This window comes from Salmo trutta, chromosome 4, assembly GCF_901001165.1.
Source record: "Salmo trutta chromosome 4, fSalTru1.1, whole genome shotgun sequence".
Taxonomy (NCBI): Eukaryota; Metazoa; Chordata; class Actinopteri; order Salmoniformes; family Salmonidae; genus Salmo; species Salmo trutta.
The window spans coordinates 126,773-147,353 of NC_042960.1; the positions used below are offsets into that span (position 1 = coordinate 126,773).

The 20,581-nt window shown below is 48.8% G+C and overlaps 1 protein-coding gene across 1 annotated transcript in view; it reads left to right on the forward strand.

Moving 5' to 3' along the window:
• Positions 1-20,581, forward strand: part of LOC115191569 (dynein heavy chain 6, axonemal-like) — a 123,999-nt gene that overhangs the window by 66,178 nt on the left and 37,240 nt on the right. The window contains 5 exon segments of the mRNA XM_029749361.1: positions 99-251; positions 2,517-2,657; positions 10,815-11,057; positions 13,148-13,315; positions 17,833-18,072. Of these exon segments, the coding sequence (XP_029605221.1) occupies positions 99-251; positions 2,517-2,657; positions 10,815-11,057; positions 13,148-13,315; positions 17,833-18,072 (945 nt within the window).

A 20,581-nucleotide genomic window follows, 5' to 3' on the forward strand; every position in this document is an offset into this window, starting at 1 on the left:
AAGCCGAGGCATTAGCCCTGGAAGCTATAGCTTCAGTCTTCAGTTCTCAGGCACGTTTCCACCCCCCTCCATTACTTGTGTGTATTATTGTTCATCAGATCGTGGTGGAGGAGTTCCTAGAGGACATTAACAACATGTTGAACAGTGGAGAGGTGCCCAACCTGTTTGAGAAGGATGATCTGGAGCAGGTCCTGGCTGCCACACGGCCCAGAGCCAAGGAGGCCGGCATCAACGAGGGAAACCGAGACGAGGTACAGTAGAGTACACACACACTCACTCATATAACACTCAATATATAATTGTAATTACAGGGCTCCTCTGTAAAAGAGACCTTTACTCCCTGTCAAAATAAAGGTTAAATATAATAAGTACATGTGTAATATTTATGTATGTACTGTTGTGTCTTTACTATTGATGAAATGATATGACATGTTATTTTATAAAATAAATTCTCTGTAATTAATATTACCTGATTAAACTAATCATGTAAATGTATTAACTAGGAAGTCGGGGCACCACGGAAGAATGTTTATAGAGCTGTTGTCTTCCGAATAAACTCTTAAAGACCTGGTAATCTTTTATATCAACAGCAGTCAATTATTAATCGTCACCTTATTCATTATTGGTTTACTAAGGTGACAATTATTAATCGTCACCTTAGTAAAATTATTGGTTATCTTCACGAACCCTGGTTAACAAGTTGAATCAGCAATACAAAATTTGGTTTAATTATTTATTTACTAAATACCTAAATAATCACACGGAATTACATATACACAGGCTGGATCATACATTGATTACTAATTAATACAAGAAAACGTCCCTAGCGGATGGAACAGATTTGACGGATGGTTACACAAAGAAAGGGGGTTGGGTTTGAATGAAAGCGCGGGAAGACTGAGGAACAAAAGGATTGAGTCTCTATCGGACCTTATGAAGCTATGCTATCGTAAATACAGAATGTTATGCATTCTAAATAACCGCCCATTCAGAAAAGGAAAATGCAAGAAATATATTTTCTCTGAGCTGCGCTTCGATAGATTGGTCGAAGATGGAAGGCTGGGTTGCCCAGCAGAAATCTCCCTTGTCCTTTGAAGAATATTTCTGGGCGGATACGTTGTAGTCTGTCGTCTTGTGGTAGAACGGATACAACCCTGTCGTTCTGAAGATTGTCCGTCCGTTCTTTCCTAGGCCACGCACGTTTACAGCTGCTGCTGATAACTCAACGTCTAGGATGTATCACTTCTTTAGTGAATAAGAGTTCAAAGTTCATACCGAGTTGACATACTAAGCTCATGCTGTATTCTGGCTGGTGTAGTCAAATTCATCCGTCCAGCATGGCGATCGTCACCTCTACGTTGAAATTCGCCCTTCTGAACGTATGGACATCAGTCCTCACGTCATCGGGAACACAATGATAATTTCGTTAGGTTGTAGTCGTTCAACCATTCGCAACCAGAGCTCATGCTGAGGTTGGCTTAGTTCGCAGTGAATTGGGTCATGGGGGGGTTCTTATAGAAATGTAGAAAAGGGGTTGCTTCATCATTTCCAACCAATACCTTTTCACGTGGGGTGGCCACTGATTGAGCATATTTTACTTATGAAAACAATTCTCTAATTTTAAAAACTAAAATTACATGTCATCTTTTCACAAATAGTTTCATATTTAAACATTTAAATTGCACAACAATTCCATGTGAATCTGAATCTAGAATGGGTAGACTTTCCAAGATACAGTTTATGTCGTCCTATCATCAGATATAATGTCCCAGACACCAACTGATCTGACATCATATTCTTTAAGTACCAACGGATACTTTCAACTGGTTGGATTACACAAAGATTTTTCTTTTCCCCAACCTTTTGACGTTTCCATACTCTCCCTATGTTAACAACAGGGCTTTCCAAGAGTCCGTTCTGTAGAGTGGACAGAAAAGGGGGGAAAGGCATTTATCGGGGGGTCATAAACCTCCCTCAACAGGGCAACGTCATGACAGTACCATTTATTCATATTTATACATGTATTTATACATATATCCAGCTAGCTATTAATTCACAACATTATGTATGTATTGATGTATGTGTTCATATTCAGCTATTCATCGCAGTAGGATTCAGTCTTGTGTCTAGTGTCTTGTTAAGGTCCTATATGAAGCGTGGAAGCAGCAGCTTTGTCCCAGCAGTAGTCTGTCAATAAGGCAGAGCAGCAGACTCTGGACACCTCCAGAACTCTGACCCCTTCACTTTAATTACACTGACTTTGGCCTCAGTCTAGACAACACTCAATTGATTTCCTCTCATGTGAATTTGGCACTTGACTATACAGTGAGTCTGTTGCATGAGTTAATTTGTATGTGTTTACTTGAATGTATTTCTATAGATATGCGTGTGTGTGTCTCCCTGTGTGTCTCCCTGTGTGTGTGTCTCCCTGTGTGTGTCTCCCTGTGTGTGTCTCCCTGTGTGTGTCTCTCCCTGTGTGTGTCTGTAACCTGTGTATCTCCCTCTGTGTGTGTTAGGTGTTCCAGTTCTTCATCTCTCGGGTCAGAGAGAAGCTGCACATTGTGTTGTGTATGAGTCCTGTAGGAGATGCCTTCAGGTCCCGCTGTCGTATGTTCCCCTCTCTGGTCAACTGCTGCACCATCGACTGGTTTGTACAGGTCAGGACACTACGCTCTCTGTGGGTGTGGGATTGCCTCTATCTATCTCTCTCTGTCTCTCTCTCTCTGTCTCTCTCTTTCTCTCTCTCTCTCTCTCTCTCTCTCTCTGTCTCTCTCTGTCTGTCTCTGTCTGTGTGTGTATTTCTGTCTAATTAGTGGATTGTCAAACACACACACTCATTTACTTTCTGTACTGTACACTGCTGTCACTGTGTGCTCTCAGGGTGAAACGCTCCTCCATTCATCTCCATCAGGAATGTGTGTCAGGCGTCCCGGTGTGTGTGTCAGGCTCTGTGGGTGTGCGTAATGTCTGTGTGTGTGTGATGGATCACAGGGCGTGGGCTCGCCCCAGGTGTCCATTGGTGAAGCGCGCCCCCCTCTTCTCTCGTTCCACCTCCTTTAATCTGCCTGTTTATTTTCATCCCTCTCCCTCTCTCTCTCCTCCGCTCCCATCCCTCCATCAAGGTGACCCCCACTGAGAAGGAGCAGCCAGGTGCAGTCAGGCGTTTATTTAGTGAAGACTTTATTCTGCTTGTTTAAAAGGAGTCTCTGACCCTGTCTGTCTCTCTCTCTCTCTCTTTCTCTTTCTCTCTCACTCTCTATCGCTCTCTTTCTCTCTCTCCCTCCCTCTTTCTCAATTCAATTCAAGAGGCTTTATTGGCATGGGAAACATGTTAACATTGCCAAAGCAAGTGAAAAGTGAAATAAACAATAAAAATGAACAGTAAACATTACACTCACACAAGTTCCAAAAGAATAAAGACATTTCAAATGTCATATGTCTATATACAGTGTTGTAATGATGTAGAAATAGTTAAAGGGAAAATAAATATAAATATAGGTTGTATTTACAATGGTGTTTGTTCTTCACTGGTTGCCCTTTTCTTGTGGCAACAGGTCACACATCTTGCTGCTGTGATGGAACACTGTGGTATTTCACCCAGTAGATATGGGAGTTTATCAACATTGTATTTGTTTTCAAATGGTTTGTGGGTCTGTGTAAGTGTGAGCAGAGCATGTTGAGCATCTGATACATACCTCTTAAGTTGCAGGATGGGGCTTGGGGGGGGGGGGTGCTTTAGTGGGGGTTGGGCCTGTTGTTCTGCTCACGGCCTGGGCATATGAGCTGCTGTCATGTTGAGGTCCTTGCAACAGGGGCGGGGGGAGGGCATGGGGGGTGTGGCTGGTGATGATTTGTTCTGGGTGTGGGTTCTCTCGGTGCAGGTCCTTCAGGAGGGGGTCTTGCAGGTCTGGGGTGGGTGTCTGCTGCTCTGTTGCTCCTGTGTGAGGGGCTGCGGTAGAGGGTGATGTCCTTCAGGGTCCTGGCAAAAGTTGGGATTGTTGCCTTGTAGAGGTGGACCTGGTCATAAAGGCTGTTCAAGTCCATGGTGGAGTGGTGGGCCAGGTAGACATTAGGTTTGAGGCACAGTCTCACAAAATGCTTGCATTCACCTGCTGTATGGTGGCAGGGTGGATGTATTTTCGTGGTAGCTGGGTGGAGACAACCACCCAGGAAAGTGGAAGAAGTTTTTTCAATCACTCCCTTGAGTGCTGTGGCCATCCTTTCCTGCTGGGCCACCCTTTCCTGCTGGGCCATCCTTTCCTGCTGGGGCCACCCTTTCCTGCTGGGCCACCCTTTCCTGCTGGGCCACCCTTTCCTGCTGGGCTACCCTTTCCTGCTGGGCCACCCTTTCCTGCTGGGCTACCCTTTCCTGCTGGGCTACCCTTTCCTGCTGGGCCACCCTTTCCTGCTGGGCTACCCCTTTCCTGCTGGGCCACCCTTTCCTGCTGTGGCACCCTTTTCCTGCTGTGCCTTCAGGTCATTTGTGCCCGTGTGAATTATGATGTGGCTGGGGGACCCTAGTTTGTCCTCTGACAACAGCTCCAGGACATGTCTAGTGTTTGTCCTCTGACAACAGCTCCAGGACATGTCTAGTGTTTGTCCTCTGACAACAGCTCCAGGACATGCCTAGTGTTTGTCCTCTGACAACAGCTCCAGGACATGCCTAGTGTTTGTCCTCTGACAACAGCTCCAGGACATGCCTAGTGTTTGTCCTCTGACAACAGCTCCAGGACATGCCTAGTGTTTGTCCTCTGACAACAGCTCCAGGACATGCCTAGTGTTTGTCCTCTGACAACAGCTCCAGGACATGTCTAGTGTTTGTCCTCTGACAAACAGCTCCAGGACATGCCTAGTGTTTGTCCTCTGACAACAGCTCCAGGACATGCCTAGTGTTTGTCCTCTGACAACAGCTCCAGGACATGTCTAGTGTTTGTCCTCTGACAACAGCTCCAGGACATGTCTAGTGTTTGTCCTCTGACAACAGCTCCAGGACCTGTCTAGTGTTTGTCCTCTGACAACAGCTCCAGGACATGCCTAGTGTTTGTCCTCTGACAACAGCTCCAGGACATGTCTAGTGTTTGTCCTCTGACAACAGCTCCAGGACATGTCTAGTGTGGTGTTGTGGTGTTGAAGTTGTGGTCCGGGTCTGAGGTGGGCTGTTCTGCTTGCTTCTCTGGGAGAGTGTCCTGCTCTCTGTCACACCTCAGCTTTCTCTCCTCCTCCTTCACTGCTGTTAGGTGTGCCATGTGTTCCTCTCTCTCCTTCACTGCTGTTAGGTGTGCCATGTGTTCCTCTCTCTCCTCCTTCACTGCTGTTAGCTGTGCCATGTGTTCCTCTCTCTCCTTCACTGCTGTTAGCTGTGCCATGTGTTCCTCTCTCTCCTTCACTGCTGTTAGCTGTGCCATGTGTTCCTCTCTCTCCTTCACTGCTGTTAGCTGTGCCATGTGTTCCTCTCTCTCCTCCTTCACTGCTGTTAGCTGTCCCATGTGTTCCTCTCTCTCCTCCTTCACTGCTGTTAGCTGTCCCATGTGTTCCTCTCTTTCCTCCTTCACTGCTGTTAGCTGTGCCATGTGTTCCTCTCTCTCCTCCTTCACTACTGTTAGCTGTGCCATGTGTTCCTCTCCCTCCTCCTTCACTGCTGTTAGCTGTGCCATGTGTTCCTCTCTCTCCTCCTTCACTGCTGTTAGCTGTCCCATGTGTTCCTCTCTCTCCTCCTTCACTGCTGTTAGCTGTCCCATGTGTTCCTCTCTCCCTCCCTTCACTGCTGTTAGCTGTGCCATGTGTTCCTCTCTCTCTCCTTCACTGCTGTTAGCTGTGCCATGTGTTCCTCTCTCTCTCCTTCACTGCTGTTAGCTGTGCCATGTGTTCCTCTCTCTCCCCCTTCACTGCTGTTAGCTGTGCCATGTGTTCCTCTCTCTCCTCCTTCACTGCTGTTAGCTGTGCCATGTGTTCCTCTCTCTCCTCCTTCACTGCTGTTAGCTGTGCCATGTGTTCCTCTCTCTCCTCCTTCACTGCTGTTAGCTGTGCCATGTGTTCCTCTCTCTCCCCCTTCACTGCTGTTAGCTGTGCCATGTGTTCCTCTCTCTCCTCCTTCACTGCTGTTAGCTGTGCCATGTGTTCCTCTCCCTCCTCCTTCACTGCTGTTAGCTGTGCCATGTGTTCCTCCCTGTTTTTCTGTTTTGTGGGTTTGTTCTGTCTGGATTGTGTGGACCAGCTCTCTGAGCTCCACCATGTCTCTCTCCAGCTCTGTGATTTTATCCCTCTCAATGATGGAGGAGAGGTGCAGTTATGGGACCTGGGTGTGTTCAGTGCTGGGGGGGTGACTATCCTCGTCTGCAGGACAGTTTGAAGAGGTGTGAACTGACTGATTCAGGATGGGGGAGTCGTCACAGAGAGAGAGCTTTTCCTGCTGTGCTCTCTCTTTGATTCTGTAAAAGTCCTGCTGGAACTACATGAGGATGCCCTGCCTCATTACTGTCCCAGACTTGTACATATTGACAGAGGTTGTTTCAATTTCCTCAATGTCTAGTATTCTGTTTCCACCCTGGGCCAATACCCTCTCTCTTGACATGGGGGTAGTGTGCTCTTATAGCACTGTGCCATGCCAGGGGATGGTCTGGTTAATATAGCACTGTACCATGCCAGGGGATGGTCTGGTTAAAATAGCACTGTACCATGCCAGGGGATGGTCTGGTTAATATAGCACTGTGCCAGGGGATGGTCTGGTTAATATAGCACTGTACCATGCCAGGGGATGGTCTGGTTAAAATAGCACTGTGCCATGCCAGGGGATGGTCTGGTTAATATAGCACTGTACCATGCCAGGGGATGGTCTGGTTAATATAGCACTGTGCCAGGGGATGGTCTGGTTAATATAGCACTGCGTCATGCCAGGGGATGGTCTGGTTAAAATAGCACTGTGCCATGCCAGGGGATGGTCTGGTTAATATAGCACTGTACCATGCCAGGGGATGGTCTGGTTAATATAGCACTGTACCATGCCAGGGGATGGTCTGGTTAATATAGCACTGTGCCATGCCAGGGGATGGTGTAACGATTGGCGTCGGGTGATGAGGAAGCGGACCAAAACGCAGCTGGGAGCGAACACATGTTTATTCTTACACTGAATTAAACACGTACACAAAACCAAGAAAATGCCTGATCATTAACTGCTCAAACAAAAGAGACAACAACCCACAAACATCGTGGGGGGAAAGGAACTTAAATGTGATTCCCAATCAGACATAACTAGCGACAGCTGTCTGATTGGAAATCACCCCCGAGCCCAACATAGAAATAAACCACAAAGAAAGGCTATAACAAAACATAGAAAATAAACCATAGAAATACCACACCCTGACCAAAATAGCAGAGTTCCCCTGGTCAGGGCGTGACAGTACCCCCCCTCCAACGGTGCGTACTCCCGGCGCACCAACCTAAAGTCTATTAAGGGGGGGACCCGGGTGGGCGCCTCACCCTCGGTGGAGGCTCTGGCCCCGGGCGTGTTTCTCCCCCTGCCTCCACCCTAGCCCTACCCCTCTGGCCCGGACTGGACCACGGTGGAGCGGCATGCTCAGGCTCCGGAGCGGAGCCGCCGACCGGAACAGGACTGGTCACCGGTGGACCGGACACAGACCGTGCCGGACTGTGGACACGCGCCGTGGGCCTGGTGCGGGGAACAGGGACGGGCCGGACAGGACCGGGGACACGCACCACCGGCTTGGTGCGGGGAGCAGGGACGGGCCGGACTGGACTGGGGACACGCACCACTGGCTTGGTGCGGGGAGTAGGAATGGGCCGGACAGGACTGGGGACACGCACCACTTACCTGGTGCTGGGAGCAGGGATGGGCCGGACAGGACTGGGGACACGCACCACTGGCTTGGTGCGGGGAGCAGGGACGGGCCGGACAGGACTGTGGACACGCACCACTAACTTGGTGCGGGGAGCAGGGATGGGCCGGACAGGACTGGGGACACGCACCACTAACCTGGTGCGGGGAGCAGGGACGGGCCGGACTGGACTGGGGACACGCACCACTGGCTTGGTGCGGGGAGCAGGGATGGGCCGGACAGCACTGGGGACACGCACCACTGGCTTGGTGCGGGGAGCAGGGATGGGCCGGACTGGACTGTGGACACGCACCACATTCACCCGGCAAGGGCGAGGTGCCGGCACAGGACGTGCTGGACCGTGACCGCACACCGGCGACACAGTGCGCATAAGCGGCGCCGGATATCCTGGACCGAGGAGGCGCACTGGAGGTCTGGAGTGCACAGCTGACATCACCTGTTCTGGCTCAACGCCCACCTTAGCCTGGCAAGTGTGGAGCGCTGGCACAGAACGCACTGGGCTGTGCAGCCGTACCGGAGACACAGTGCGCGTCCTCGGCGCAGGATACATCGGACCGAGAAAGGGCACCGGAGGCCAGGAGCGCTGAGCCGGCACAACACGTCCTCGCTGAACACTCCCCCTAGCCCGGCAAATGTGGGGCGCTGGCACAGAGCGCACTGGGCTGTGCAGGCGCACTGGCGATACCGTGCGCACCTCTGCCACCCAAGGCTCTTCCTCCATGCTGTCCCTACGCAGGTCCTCCAGGACCTGCCACATCTCTGCCTCCTCCTTCGCCGTTATCCCCCACGAGAGCAGTGGTCTGGGCTCTTCCTCTGCCCTTCCGGACCATTCCATTAGCCCCCCCAAAAAAATTTCTTGGGGGTGTCTTCCGGGCCTCCTCGACCGCCGCCTGCGACTCCTTCCACCGGCTGGCATCACCTCCTCGACCTGGGAATCCTTCCGCCAGGGTCCTTTCCCCGACATGATCTCCTCCCAGGTCCAGAACTCCTTCCCCTCGCGAGCCCATCTCTCGCGCTCCTTATCCTCCCGCTGCTTGGTCCTGGTTCGGTGGGTTGTTCTGTAACGATTGGCGTCGGGTGATGAGGAAGCGGACCAAAACGCAGCTGGGAGCGAACACATGTTTATTCTTACACTGAATTAAACACGTACACAAAACCAAGAAAATGCCTGATCATTAACTGCTCAAACAAAAGAGACAACAACCCACAAACATCGTGGGGGGAAAGGAACTTAAATGTGATTCCCAATCAGACATAACTAGCGACAGCTGTCTGATTGGAAATCACCCCCGAGCCCAACATAGAAATAAACCACAAAGAAAGGCTATAACAAAACATAGAAAATAAACCATAGAAATACCACACCCTGACCAAAATAGCAGAGTTCCCCTGGTCAGGGCGTGACAGATGGTCTGTGTTAATATAGCACTGTGCCATGCCAGGGGATGGTCTGGTTAATATAGCACTGCGTCATGCCAGGGGATGGTCTGGTTAATATAGCACTGTGCCATGCCAGGGGATGGTCTGGTTAATATAGCACTGTGCCATGCCAGGGGATGGTCTGGTTAGTATAGCACTGTGCCATGCCAGGGGATGGTCTGGTTAATATAGCACTGTGCCATGCCAGGGGATGGTCTGGTTAATATAGCACTGTGTCATGCCAGGGGATGGTCTGGTTAATATAGCACTGTGCCATGCCAGGGGATGGTCTGGTTAATATAGCACTGTGTCATGCCAGGGGATGGTCTGGTTAATATAGCACTGTGTCATGCCAGGGGATGGTCTGGTTAATATAGCATTGTGCCATGCCAGGGGATGGTCTGGTTAATATAGCACTGTGTCATGCCAGGGGATGGTCTGGTTAATATAGCACTGTGCCATGCCAGGGGATGGTCTGGTTAATATAGCACTGTGCCATGCCAGGGGATGGTCTGGTTAATATAGCACTGTACCATGCCAGGGGATGGTCTTTGTGGAAAATGAAGTTGCTTACATTCCCCTCATTGTAGCAGTCAGCAAATAGTGTCTCTGGATTGTCCTTGAGGAGCTTATTTTTGTACATATTCCGTGTTATTTTTAATATCCAAGGGGTGCTGTACTGTGATGACATCTACACAGGGGGCTTCAAAGGCCTCTGCATTTGGGTGGGACAGGCTGTGAAACTCTCCTGCCATTGATAGGCTCAAGACTTTTCACCCTTCTCTTTTCCCACTTCAGTAGTAATCTAAGTTGCAGCCAGGTCTGTTCTGTCCTAGCTGCTTGGTAGCTTAGTAGCCTTGTTTAATAAGCTTTATATAACAATAATATCTAGAGATGATTGTCTATTACTTTTTGGCTTCAGAAGTAGGTTGAGACTGAACATTACTCAGTCTGAACCTCAGTCTGGTATTTCCAGGTTCCTCTGTGTTTCTTCTGCAGGTTCTGCTTAGTTAGAAGTTTTTGTCTTGATAGTCCTTGGTAGTAAGAATCCGTTCAGTTAATTTTGTCCACAATTCAGGTTTTAGGTCTGGAATTTTGAGGTTTTCATGTAGAGGGTAGTATCCTGTATAAGTCCTTGTGGATAAAAAAACATCTATATTTATCAAAAAAAACATTTGCAGAAGAACTCAGGATCCCATGGTCTCTCTCTCTCCCTCTTTATGTCTGGAAGTAATATCTCTCTCTCTCTCTCTCTCTCTCTCTCTGGAAGCAATATCTCTCTCCCTCCCTCTTTATATCTGGAAGCAATGTCTCTCGCTCTCTGTCTCTAATTTATATCTGAAAGCAATGTCTCTCTCTCTCTATATCTGAAAGCAATGTTTTTCTCTCTCTCTGTCTGTCTCTCTTTATATCTGGAAGCAATGTCTCTCTCTCTCTTTCTTTCTCCCTCTACCACGCTCTCTCTTTGACTTTCTTAATTTCCTCATTTTTCACCCACTCTCTCCTACAATCTAACCATCCCCTCCTCTTTTCCCCCTGTAGTGGCCCCGTGAGGCCCTCCTCTCCGTGTCCCAGACCTTCTTCCAGAACGTGGAGTTTGGCAGTGAGGAGATAAAGGATCGTTTCAGTGAGATGTGTGTGGAGATCCACGTCAGTGTGACAGACATGGCCGAGAGGTTCTACTCTGAGCTGAGACGACGCTACTACACTACCCCCACCTCATACCTGGAACTGATTAACCTCTACCTGGCCATGTTGGGAGAGAAGAGACAGCAACTAGTGGCTGTAAGAGATCAGTAATACTACTGATTAATACTGTTTTTTAATCAATAACTAATATTTACCTCTACCTGGCCATGTTGGGAGAGAAGAGACAGCAACTAGTGGCTGTAAGAGATCAGTAATACTACTGATTAATACTGTTTCATAATCAATAACTAATATTTACCTCTACCTGGCCATGTTGGGAGAGAAGAGACAGCAACTAGTGGCTGTAAGAGATCAGTAATACTACTGATTAATACTGTTTCATAATCAATAACTAATATTTACCTCTACCTGGCCATGTTGGGAGAGAAGAGACAGCAACTAGTGGCTGTAAGAGATCAGTAATACTACTGATTAATACTGTTTCATAATCAATAACTAATATTAACCTCTACCTGGCCATGTTGGGAGAGAAGAGACAGCAACTAGTGGCTGTAAGAGATCAGTAATACTACTGTTTAATACTGTTTCATAATCAATAACTAATATTAACCTCTACCTGGCCATGTTGGGAGAGAAGAGACAGCAACTAGTGGCTGTAAGAGATCAGTAATACTACTGATTAATACTGTTTCATAATCAATAACTAATATTAACCTCTACCTGGCCATGTTGGGAGAGAAGAGACAGCAACTAGTGGCTGTAAGAGATCAGTAATACTACTGATTAATACTGTTTCATAATCAATAACTAATATTAACCTCTACCTGGCCATGTTGGGAGAGAAGAGACAGCAACTAGTGGCTGTAAGAGATCAGTAATACTACTGATTAATACTGTTTCATAATCAATAACTAATATTAACCTCTACCTGGCCATGTTGGGAGAGAAGAGACAGCAACTAGTGGCTGTAAGAGATCAGTAATACTACTGATTAATACTGTTTCATAATCAATAACTAATATTAACCTCTACCTGGCCATGTTGGGAGAGAAGAGACAGCAACTAGTGGCTGTAAGAGATCAGTAATACTACTGATTAATACTGTTTCATAATCAATAACTAATATTTACCTCTACCTGGCCATGTTGGGAGAGAAGAGACAGCAACTAGTGGCTGTAAGAGATCAGTAATACTACTGATTAATACTGTTTCATAATCAATAACTAATATTTACCTCTACCTGGCCATGTTGGGAGAGAAGAGACAGCAACTAGTGGCTGTAAGAGATCAGTAATACTACTGATTAATACTATTTCATAATCAATAACTAATATTAACCTCTACCTGGCCATGTTGGGAGAGAAGAGACAGCAACTAGTGGCTGTAAGAGATCAGTAATACTACTGATTAATACTGTTTCATAATCAATAACTAATATTAACCTCTACCTGGCCATGTTGGGAGAGAAGAGACAGCAACTAGTGGCTGTAAGAGATCAGTAATACTACTGATTAATACTGTTTCATAATCAATAACTAATATTTACCTCTACCTGGCCATGTTGGGAGAGAAGAGACAGCAACTAGTGGCTGTAAGAGATCAGTAATACTACTGATTAATACTGTTTCATAATCAATAACTAATATTTACCTCTACCTGGCCATGTTGGGAGAGAAGAGACAGCAACTAGTGGCTGTAAGAGATCAGTAATACTACTGATTAATACTGTTTCATAATCAATAACTAATATTAACCTCTACCTGGCCATGTTGGGAGAGAAGAGACAGCAACTAGTGGCTGTAAGAGACAGATCTATAATACTGTTTAGCAATAGTAAACACAGCGGCTGTGAGACATCCATAATATGTATTATTTAATGTTATCAATACTCCAGTTTAGCACACTGTGGTTTCTTTGAAATGTGGCTATTTCTCTGAATGGGCGTCAATTCTATACTCCATTCAATCCAAGAAATGTAATTGCTTCTGTGTGCCTGTGTGTTTGTGTGTGTGTTTGCATGACTGTGTGTATCCCTTTGTGCGTTTGTGTGTGTGTTTCTGTGTGTGTGTGTGTTTGCATGACTATGTGTGTATCCCTTTGTGTGTTTGTTTCTGTGTGTGTGTGTGTGTGTGTGTGTGCATGACTGCGTGTGTGTATGTTCCTGTGTGTGTCTGTGTGTGTCTGTGTGTGTCTGTGTGCGTGTGTGTGTATTCCTGTGTGTGCAGGCTCGTGACAGGGTAAAGAATGGTCTGACTAAGCTGTTGGAGACCAACGTGTTGGTGGATAAGATGAAGATAGACCTGTCAGCTCTGGAGCCTGTCCTCAAACAAAAGTCTATAGATGTCAACGCCCTCATGGGGAAACTAGCCGTGGACCAGGAGAGCGCCGACAAGGTGGGTATAGAGTGGAGCTAGGGAAACTAGTCGTGGACCAGGAGAGAGACGACATGGTGGGTATAGAGTGGAGCTAGGGAAACTAGTCGTTGACCAGGAGAGGGTGGAGCTAGGGAAACTAGTCGTTGACCAGGAGAGAGTGGAGCTAGGGAAACTAGTTGTTGACCAGGAGAGGGTGGAGCTAGGGAAACTAGTCGTTAACCAGGAGAGGGTGGAGCTTGGGAAACTAGTCGTTGACCAGGAGAGAGACGACATGGTGGGTATAGAGTGGAGCTAGGGAAACCAGTCGTGGACCAGGAGAGAGACGACATGGTGGGTATAGAGTGGAGCTAGGGAAACTAGTCGTTGACCAGGAGAGGGTGGAGCTAGGGAAACCAGTCGTTGACCAGGAGAGAGACGACGTGGTGGGTATAGAGTGGAGCTAGGGAAACTAGTCGTTGACCAGGAGAGGGTGGAGCTAGGGAAACTAGTCATTGACCAGGAGAGGGTGGAGCTAGGGAAACTAGTCGTTAACCAGGAGAGGGTGGAGCTTGGGAAACTAGTCGTTGACCAGGAGAGAGTCAACATGGTGGGTATAGAGTGGAGCTAGGGAAACTAGTCATTGACCAGGAGAGGGTGGAGCTAGGGAAACTAGTCGTTGACCAGGAGAGGGTGGAGCTAGGGAAATAGTCGTTGACCAGGAGAGGGTGGAGCTAGGAAACTAGTCATTGACCAGGAGAGGTGGAGCAAGGAAACTAGTCGTAAACCAGGAGAGGGTGGAACCTAGGTGAACTAGTCGTGACCAGGAGAGGGTGGGAGCTAGGGAAACTAGTTGTTGACAGGAGAGGGTGGAGCTAGGGAAACTAGTCGTTTGACCAGGAGAGGGTGGAGCTAGGGAAACTAGTCGTTGACCAGGAGAGGGTGGTGGAGCTAGGGAAACTAGTTGTTGACCAGGAGAGGGTGGGAGCTAGGTAACTAGTTGTTGACCAGGAGAGGGTGGAGCTAGGGAAACTAGTCGTTGACCAGGAGAGGGTGGAGCTAGGGAAACTAGTTGTTGACCAGGAGAGGGTGGAGCTAGGGAAACTAGTCGTTGACCAGGAGAGAGTCAACATGGTGGGTATAGAGTGGAGCTAGGGAAACCAGGTCGTTGACCAGGAGAGGGTGGAGCTAGGGAAACTAGTCGCTGACCAGGAGAGGGTGGAGCTAGGGAAACCAGACGTTGACCAGGAGAGAGACGACATGGTGGGTATAGAGTGGAGCTAGGGAAACTAGTCGTTGACCAGGAGGGGGTGGAGCTAGGGAAACTAGTTGTTGACCAGGAGAGGGTGGAGCTAGGAAAACTAGTCATTGACCAGGAGAGGGTGGAGCTAGGGAAACTAGTCGTTGACCAGGAGAGAGTCAACATGGTGGGTATAGAGTGGAGCTAGGGAAACCAGTCGTTGACCAGGAGGGGGTGGAGCTAGGGAAACTAGTTGTTGACCAGGAGAGGGTGGAGCTAGGGAAACTAGTCGTAGACCAGGAGAGAGTCAACATGGTGGGTATAGAGTGGAGCTAGGGAAACTAGTCGTTGACAAGGAGAGGGTGGAGCTAGGGAAACCAGTCGTTGACCAGGAGAGGGTGGAGCTAGGGAAACTAGTCGTTGACCAGGAGAGAGTCGACATGGTTGGTATAGAGTGGAGCTAGGGAAACTAGTCGTAGACCAGGAGAGGGTGGAGCTAGGGAAACCAGTCATTGACCAGGAGAGAGACGACATGGTGGGTATAGAGTGGAGCTAGGGAAACTAGTCGTTGACCAGGAGAGGGTGGAGCTAGGGAAACTAGTCGTAGACCAGGAGAGAGTCAACATGGTGGGTATAGAGTGGAGCTAGGGAAACTAGTCGTTGACCAGGAGAGGGTGGAGCTAGGGAAACTAGTCGTTGACCAGGAGAGAGTGGAGCTAGGGAAACTAGTCGTTGACCAGGAGAGGGTGGAGCTAGGGTCCAGGAGAGAGACGACATGGTGGGTATAGAGTGGAGCTAGGGAAACTAGTCATTGACCAGGAGAGGGTGGAGCTAGGGAAACTAGTCGTTGACCAGGAGAGAGTGGAGCTAGGGAAACTAGTCATTGACCAGGAAAGGGTGGAGCTAGGGAAACTAGTCGTTGACCAGGAGAGGGTGGAGCTAGGGAAACTAGTCGTTGACCAGGAGAGAGTCAACATGGTGGGTATAGAGTGGAGCTAGGGAAACTAGTCGTAGACCAGGAGAGGGTGGAGCTAGGGAAACCAGTCGTTGACCAGGAGAGGGTGGAGCTAGGGAAACTAGTCGCTGACCAGGAGAGAGTGGAGCTAGGGAAACTAGTCGTTGACCAGGAGGGGGTGGAGCTAGGGAAACTAGTTGTTGACCAGGAGAGGGTGGAGCTAGGGAAACTAGTCGTAGACCAGGAGAGAGTCAACATGGTGGGTATAGAGTGGAGCTAGGGAAACTAGTCGTTGACCAGGAGAGGGTGGAGCTAGGGAAACCAGTCGTTGACCAGGAGAGGGTGGAGCTAGGGAAACTTGTCGTTGACCAGGAGAGAGTCGACATGGTGGGTATAGAGTGGAGCTAGGGAAACTAGTCGCTGACCAGGAGAGGGTGGAGCTAGGGAAACCAGTCGTTGACCAGGAGAGGGTGGAGCTAGGGAAACTAGTCGTTGACCAGGAGAGAGTCGACATGGTGGGTATAGAGTGGAGCTAGGGAAACTATTCGCTGACCAGGAGAGGGTGGAGCTAGGGAAACTAGTCGTTGACCAGGAGGGGGTGGAGCTCGGGAAACTAGTTGTTGACCAGGAGAGGGTGGAGCTAGGGAAACTAGTCGTAGACCAGGAGAGAGTCAACATGGTGGGTATAGAGTGGAGCTAGGGAAACTAGTCGTTGACCAGGAGAGGGTGGAGCTAGGGAACCAGTCGTTGACAAGGAGAGGGTGGAGCTAGGGAAACTAGTCGTTGACCAGGAGAGGGTCGACATGGTGGGTATAGAGTGGAGCTAGGGAAACTAGTCGTAGACCAGGAGAGGGTGGAGCTAGGGGAAACTAGTCGTTGACCAGGAGAGAGTGGAGCTAGGGAAACTAGTCGTTGACTAGGAGAGGGTGGAGCTAGGGAAACTAGTCATTGACCAGGAGAGGGTGGAGCTAGGGAAACTAGTCGTTGACCAGGAGAGGGTGGAGCTAGGGAAACTAGTCGTTGATCAGGAGAGAGTCAACATGGTGGGTATAGAGTGGAGCTAGGGAAACCAGTCGTTGACCAGGAGAGGGTGGAGCTAGGGAAACTAGTCGCTGACCAGGAGAGAAACGACATGATGGGTATAGAGTGCAGCTAGGGAAACTAGTCGTTGACCAGGAGGGGGTGGAGCTAGGGAAACCAGTCGTTGACCAGGAGAAGGAGAGGGTGGAGCTAGGGAAACTAGTCGTAGACCAGGAGAGGGTGGAGCTAGGGAAACTAGTCGTAGACCAGGAGAGAGTCAACATGGTAGGTATAGAGTGGAGCTAGGGAAACTAGTCGTTGACCAGGAAAAGGAGAGGGTGGAGCTAGGGAAACTAGTCGTTGACCAGGAGAGGGTGGAGCTAGGGAAACTAGTCGTTGACCAGGAGAGGGTGGAGCTAGGGAAACTAGTCGTTGACCAGGAGAGGGTGGAGCTAGGGAAACTAGTCGTTGACCAGGAGAGGGTGGAGCTAGGGAAACTAGTCGTAGACCAGGAGAGAGTCAACATGGTAGGTATAGAGTGGAGCTAGGGAAACTAGTCGTTGACCAGGAAAAGGAGAGGGTGGAGCTAGGGAAACTAGTCGTTGACCAGGAGAGGGTGGAGATAGGGATACTAGTCGTAGACCAGGAGAGGGTGGAGCTAGGGAAACTAGTTGTTGACCAGGAGAGAGTCGACATGGTGGGTATAGAGTGGAGCTAGGGAAACTAGTCGTTGACCAGGAGAGGGTGGAGCTAGGGAAACTAGTCGTTGACCAGGAGAGAGACGACATGGTGGGTATAGAGTGGAGCTAGGGAAACTAGTCGTTGACCAGGAAAGGGTGGAGCTAGGGAAACCAGTCATTGACCAGGAGAGGGTGGAGCTAGGGAAACTAGTTGTTAACCAGGAGAGAGTCGACATGGTGGGTATAGAGTGGAGCTAGAGAAACTAGTCGTAGACCAGGAGAGAGTCAACATGGTGGGTATAAAGTGGAGCTAGGGAAACTAGTCGTAGACCAGGAGAGGGTGGAGCTAGGGAAACCAGTCTTTGACCAGGAGAGGGTGGAGCTAGGGAAACTAGTCGTTGACCAGGAGAGGGTGGAGCTAGGGAAACTAGTCGTTGACCAGGAGAGGGTGGAGCTAGGGAAACCAGTCGTTGACCAGGAGAGGGTTGACAAGTGTGGTCATTTTTTGTTTGAATGTTTATGTTTCTAGGAGGAGCGTGGTGTGTCTAGGGGGAATGTGTGTGTCTAGGGGGGATTTCTTCATGTGCACTCCTATTCAACTCTACTGCGTGTCTGTCTGTCTGTCTGTCTGTCTGTGTCTGTCTGTCTGTCCGTCCGTCCCCAGGTGCGTAAAGTGGTGAAGGATGACGAAGCCCTAGCCAAGGTGAAGGCTGAGGACACCCAGGCCATAGCAGCAGATGCCCAGAGGGATCTAGACGAGGCTCTGCCCGCTCTGGAAGGTGCCAACAAGGCCCTGGACTCACTGGACAAGGCAGACATCTCAGAGATCAGGGTCTTCACCAAACCACCTGACATGGTCATGACTGTCATGGAGGCCGTCTGCATCCTGCTGGGCAGCAAGTCAGTCCACTAACAACACTTAGATAACATATTGACAACGTTATGACTGATGCATGTCAGTCCGCTAACGACATTTAAATCACATATTGACAACATCATGATTGATGCATCTTAGATCAAAAATCTAATAAATGTGTATTGGTCACATACACATAGTTAGCAGATGGTAATGCGAGTGTAGCGAAATGCTTGTGTTTCTAGTTCCGACAGTGCAGTAATATCTAACAAGTAATCTAACAGTTCCCCAACAACTACGTAATACACACAAATCTAAAGGGATGAAATAAAGAATATGTACATATAAATATATGGATTAGCGATGGCCGAGTGGCATAGGCAAGATGTAGTAGATGGTATAGAGTACAGTATATACATATGAGATGAGTAATGTAAGATATGTTAACCTTATTACATTTGCATTGTTTGAAGTGACTAGTAGTTTGCCCCCGGTGATGCGTTGTGCAGAACGCACCACCCTCTGGAGAACCTTGAGGTTGAGGGCGGTGCAGTTGCCGTACCAGGCTGTGATACAGCCCGACAGGATGCTCTCGATTGTGCATCTGTAAAAGTTTGTCAGGGTTTTAGGTGACAAGCCACATTTCTTCAGCCTCATGAGGTTGAAGAGGCGCTATTGCGCCTTCACCACACTGCCTGTGTGGGTGGACCATTTTCAGTTTGTCTGTGATGTGTACGCCGAGGAACTTTCCACCTTCTCCACTACTGTCCCTTCGATGTGGATAGGGGGGTGCTCCCTCTTCTGTTGGGTGAACAGAGAGTACAGGAGGGGGCTGAGCACGCACCCTTGTGGGGCCCCAGTGTTAAGGGTCAGCGAATTGGAGATGTTGTCACCTACCTTCACCACCTGGGGGCTGCCCATCAGAAAGTCCAGAACCCAATTTCACAAGGCGGGGTTGAGACCCAGGGCCTCCAGCTTAATGATGAGCTTGGAGGGTACGGGTATGGTATGGTATGGTATGGTGTTGAATGCTGAGCTGTAGTCAATGAATAGGTATTCCTCTTGTACAGATGGGATAGGGCAGTGTGCAGTGTAATGGCGATTGCATTGTCTGTGGACCTGTTGGGGTGGTATGCAAACTGAAGTGGGTCTAGGGAGGCAGGTAAGGTGGAGGTGATATGATCCTTGACTAGTCTCTCAAAGCACTTCATGATGACAGAATTGAGTGCTATGGGGCGGTAGTCATTTAGTTCAGTTATCTTTGCCTTCTTGGGTACAGGAACAATGGTAGCCATCTTGAAGCATGTGGTGGCCACTGAGAAGGAGAGGTGGGTCCGCAGTCCTTGTAAGTGGGCCGTGCCGGTGCACTGTATTATCCTCAAAGCGGACAAAGAAGGTGTTTATTTTGTCTGGAAGTGAGACGTCGGTGTCTGTGACGTGGCTGGTTTTATTTTTGTAGTCTGTGATTGCCTGTAGACCCTGCCACATATGTCTCGTATCTGAGCTATTGAATTGCGACTCAACTTTGTCCCTATACCTTGTTTAATTGCCTTGCGGAGGGAATAACTACACTGTTTATATTCGGCCATATTCCCAGTCCTCTTTCCATGGTTAAATGTGGTGGTTCGCGCTTTCAGTTTTGCGCTAATTCTGCCATCCATCCACGGTTTCTGATTAGGGTAGGTTTTAATAGTCACAGTGGGTACAACATCTCCAATGCACTTCCTTATATACTCACTCACCGAGTCAGCATATAGACCGATGTTGTTCTCTGAGGCTGCCCGGAACATTTCCCAGTCCGTGTGATCAAAACAATCTTGGAGCGTGGATTCTGATTGGTCAGACCAGCGTTGAATGGTTCTAGTCACGGGTACATCTTCTTTCAGTTTCTGCCTATAAGACGGAAGGAGCAAGATGGAGTCGTGATCGGATTTGCCGAAGGGAGGGCGAGGGAGGGCCTTGTATGCATTGCGGAAGTTAAAGTAACAGTGATCGAGTGTAAGTGCTACAATCAATATGCTGATAGAATTTAGGTAGCCTTGTTCTCAAATTTGCTTTGTTCAAATTTACATTTACATTTAACATTTAAGTCATTTAGCAGACGCTCTTATCCAGAGCGACTTACAAATTGGTGCATTCACCTTATGATATCCAGTGGAACAACCACTTTACACTAGTGCATCTAGATCTTTTAAGGGGGGGGGGGGGGGGTTTAGAAGGATTACTTTATCCTATCCAGGTATTCCTTAAAAGAGATGGGGTTTCAGTGTCTCCGGAATGTGGTGATTGACTCCGCTGTCCTGGCGTCGTGAGGGAGCTTGTTCCACCATTGGGGTGCCAGAGCAGCGAACAGTTTTGACTGGGCTGAGCGGGAACTGTGCTTCCTCAGAGGTAGGGAGGCGAGCAGGCCAGAGGTGGATGAACGCAGTGCCCTTGTTGGGTGTAGGGCCTGATCAGAGCCTAAGGGTACGGAGGTGCCGTTCCCCTCACAGCTCCGTAGGCAAGCACCATGGTCTTGTAGCGGATGCGAGCTTCAACTGGAAGCCAGTGGAGAGAG